This window comes from Lipotes vexillifer, unplaced genomic scaffold (assembly GCF_000442215.2).
Source record: "Lipotes vexillifer unplaced genomic scaffold, Lipotes_vexillifer_v1.1 scaffold238, whole genome shotgun sequence".
Taxonomy (NCBI): domain Eukaryota; kingdom Metazoa; phylum Chordata; class Mammalia; order Artiodactyla; family Lipotidae; genus Lipotes; species Lipotes vexillifer.
In genome coordinates this window covers 1,730,222-1,733,865 of record NW_006785665.1, presented here as the reverse complement: position 1 = coordinate 1,733,865, position 3,644 = coordinate 1,730,222, and the positions used below count along the sequence as shown (strand labels likewise).

The following is a 3,644-nucleotide window of genomic DNA, read 5'->3' as shown; positions in this document are numbered from 1 at the left end:
CCCGCCCCCCTGCCCACCGCCCCAGCCTCCGCCGCGGGGCTCACCCAGGCTGTAGAGGCTGAGCGCGCCGTAGTCCAGGAAGTAGCAGATGTGACGCGCGCGGGGTGACATGGAGCTGAAGGTGTGCGCGCAGCACGACGCAAACGGGTAGAGGCAGGCGGGCAGCAGGAAGACGAGCAGCGGCCAGTGGTAGGGCTCCGACCGGAAGCCCTGGCCTCCCGCCAGCGCCAGGAGGCGCCACAGGAAGTACCTGCGGCAGGCACGTGCTCAGGCCACTGGACCCCCCAGCGGCTCCCAGTGCAGCCCGCGGGCCCGGACGGTCCCGGTCCGCCTGAGTACCCCCTTGAGCTCGAGGCCCAAGCCTGGGAAAGAGCCTCCCTCACCAGGTGGGCAGGAAGTGAGTCCAGATGTTGACGGTCTCGTTGGTCATCTGGAAGGAGCTGAGGACACAGTCCAAGGCCGAGCTGGTGGGGCGGCGGTAGCCAGACATGATACCATCTTCCCAGAACACCTGGGGTTGTGGGGGGCAGGGGAGGAGAGGAGTCGCTGTGTCCCACCCTTTCTCTCCAAGGGACTCCACTGTGTCCCACCCTTTCTCTCCAAGGGACTGCACTGTGTCCCACCCTTTCTCTGGAAGCAGGGTGGAAGGGAATGGGCTGGAGATCACAATGGCCCCAAAGTCAAACTAAATCCAACCCCATCTCACCACAGTTTCCAGTACCCAGAGAGCAGGTGAGAAACAGAAGAGGCAGAGTAAGGGGATAAGATAGGATGGACACAGGGTGCTCTGAGGAAGTGTTTTGGGCTCTAGGGAGCAGGTCACAAGCCTGTTCCTTAGAGAGCAGAAGAGTACCACACTGAAATGGCAGGGATAAGAGTTAGCCTAGAGCAGGGACTTCTGCACTTGCAAAAAGAGAAGAAACTTTGCCCCAGCCAGTCCCCTGAGAAGTAGGAGGTGGTGAATCCCTCACCCTGGGGACCTGGTGGACGCGAAGGAGTTGGGGCAGCTTGAGACTGAGCATGGTGGCCCGGCACCTCCACGTTGACCTAGAGACAAGGGGCAGGGGGGGAATTAGGTATCTGCCCCCATCCACAGGTCCCTTTTCGCCCAGGTCCAGGCTGAACCTGGTCACTGAGTCCCAGGGTAGGCTGTGTACACGGGCATGCATGCGGGTGGTAGCTGACCACCAAGCTGCTTCCTTCAGGCCAGGGGAGGCTGGCCCAGCTTCCCCAGTGGTCATAACCCCAACCCCTCCCCAGCCTAGCCTGGGGGCTCTTTAGTTCCCCCATTGAGAGGGGCTGGTCAGCCTCGACTCAGCAAGGAGTGGAGGGTCCTCCTCAGCCAGAAGGCTGCCTCAGTAACCCTGGACCCTGGAGCCAGGTCCCCAACCCCCAGTTTTTGTCTCAGAAGAACCCTGACTTACAGAGGACAGCACAGAGAGCGCCTAAGCACACACCACCACCGCCATCGCCAGCACCAGAAAGCCCCTTGGCTCACGGTGCCGGGGCTGAGCACAGAAAACTTAGGGTGCTCAGGGAGAATTCTTGGGAGAGGCCAGATGCCCACCGGTGGGACAAGGAATTAGGGGGATGCCTGGCTCTTCTCTGAAGACTACACTTGTGCCCCGGGGGGGCATTTGGGGTCCCTGCCCCACCTGAGCCCCGGCCCCTCAGCCTCAGACCCTGTGTGCTGCCTCCGGGTGGCCTCAGCTTTGCTGCCCCGCCCGCCTCTCAGGCCGCCTCTCCCAGGCACATTCCTTGGCACAAGTGGATGGGCTGGGCCACCAGGGCGGGTGGAGCTGCCCCAGGAGGAGGGAGAACAGGAGACTCCTCCCACCTCTCCAGGCCAAAACCTTCCAGCCCCGCCCCGTGCCTCTTCCTGTCATCGCTTTGCCTATTCTCTGTGTGCATGTTTGCTCCGCACACACTCTGGGCCCTCACACCGCCAGCCTGAACCCCAAGCCTCTGTTCCTGTCTTTCAACATTTTGGGGGCCCTCTGCCCTTGAGCTGGGTGCTGGGGACCCTGCTGGGCACAAGGCCGACCTGGTCCCTAGTCCCTGCACCCTGGCTGCGATTTGATAGATGACCCCGGGAATTCCCTGGCGGTCCAGTGGTTAGGAGTCTGTGCTTTCACTGCCGAGGGCCTGGGTTTGATCTCGGGTCGGGGAGCTAAGATCCCACTACCACAAGCCTGGGGCGCAGCCAAAAAACAAAAAGAAACTAAGATAGATGACCCCTCCCGGAAGTGGGATGGGGGTATTCTGACCTATCCTGAGTGCGGCCCAGCTGCCTGGGGGAGGGGTGGACCAGGAAGATGCTGGCGTCTAGCTCCCCTCAGGGTCCCTTCCCTCAGCACTGGGGTTCAGAGGTCTCTGAAGTAGAGTTTGTGCTGTAGCCATGGAAATGGGGGAGGGGCCGGCCGGAGCAGGCAAGTGGCCTCTAGTTCCCCAGAACGGGCGTCTTGGCCCCAGGTGAGCTTCCTTACCCAGAGTTTGATGGGCGCTCCTAAGCTGGTGGGTCGGCAGGCCCCGGGCTCCACGGGTGGAGTCCCTGGCTCTTGCCAGCCGGGCCAATGGGAGGGAGAAGAGAGCGGCGGGCAGGCGGGCCAGGCCTGGGCGGGGAGTGGGAGACAAAGGGGAGCCAGAGAACAATCCCAGCCTTGTCCAGCCTCCAGAGAGCAGTGCGGGGTGGCCCAGCCCCATTAGCAGGCAGCTCACTCGGGCTCCAGCGCACAGCCAGCCCCTTCAGCTTGACCCCACCCCACTGAGAGCAGACTGGCCGGAAGAGGCCAGGGCCCTAGCCAGGATGCAGCCAGGGTGGTGCAGAGCGCCCCCCTCAGACCAGGCTGCCCCACGGCGCCAGGGTTCCAGGCTCTCCCGGGAGCTGAGAGTGGCTCTGCCTCAAGCTGGGCAGAGGAATCCAAACCCTGAATTTGAATTCTCCAAAACCTCTTCTCACTGTGCTTCGCTGCCTCTCAGCGCCTGGTGCTGGGCAGAATCCAGAGCAAATGCATTTGGTAAATGTTGGCTCAACCTCAAGGGGTTCACCAAGCTTCTCCACTCCCCAGACACACTTGAGGTGTCAGTCCTTGCGGAGGGATGGGGTTGAAGACTCAGAAGCTGGTTTCAAGGTTCACCCTCACCTCTCCATTGAGGAAGTTTCTCCCTGATCCAGAGGACCCAGCTGAAAACCGTAAACCACCCCCAGGGAACAATGTAGCCTTCAAAATAGTTGACCCTTGAACATAGGTTTGAACTGCGTTTATATGCAGCTTTCTTTCACTAAATATGTACTCAGTACTACACGGTCCCCAGTTGGTTGAATCGTGGATGTGGAACTGCAGATACAGAGGGCGGACTGTAAAATCAAGTGCAGAGTTTTGCTTGCATAGGGCTCAGCGCCCTAAAACCGCATATTGTTCAGGATCATCTGTATATTGTTTTCACCTATCACCCTTGTGAAGGCAGCAGCTCAGTTCAATGAACTTCACATCTATCAAAACCATCTCTGGACTTTGTGCTCCAACTGCTGGTTACTTGCTTCAACTGGGCCACCTCAAAGAAACCTTTCCAAAATGCCATTTCAGTATGTAATCTCCAATGTCCCAACAAAATTGTACAGAAAGGCACCAGGAGACAAGGAG

General features: G+C 59.7%; 1 protein-coding gene across 2 annotated transcripts in view; it reads right to left on the bottom strand.

Annotated features, from left to right (window-relative positions):
- The window catches only part of PAQR6 (progestin and adipoQ receptor family member 6), a 4,431-nt gene extending 1,845 nt beyond the window's left edge, over positions 1 to 2,586 (bottom strand). The window contains exons 1-3 of one of the 2 annotated variants that reach the window (XM_007457899.1): positions 2,487 to 2,586; positions 384 to 511; positions 45 to 250 (exon numbers count right to left, since the gene is read on the bottom strand). In XM_007457899.1, the coding sequence (XP_007457961.1) occupies positions 45 to 250; positions 384 to 490 (313 nt within the window). In that variant the 5' untranslated portion in view covers positions 491 to 511; positions 2,487 to 2,586. Of the gene's footprint in view, positions 1 to 44; positions 251 to 383; positions 512 to 971; positions 1,026 to 2,486 lie in introns of those variants that run through there. The other variant, XM_007457898.1, reaches the window with a different exon arrangement.
- Between the last annotated feature and the right edge of the window lie 1,058 nt (positions 2,587 to 3,644).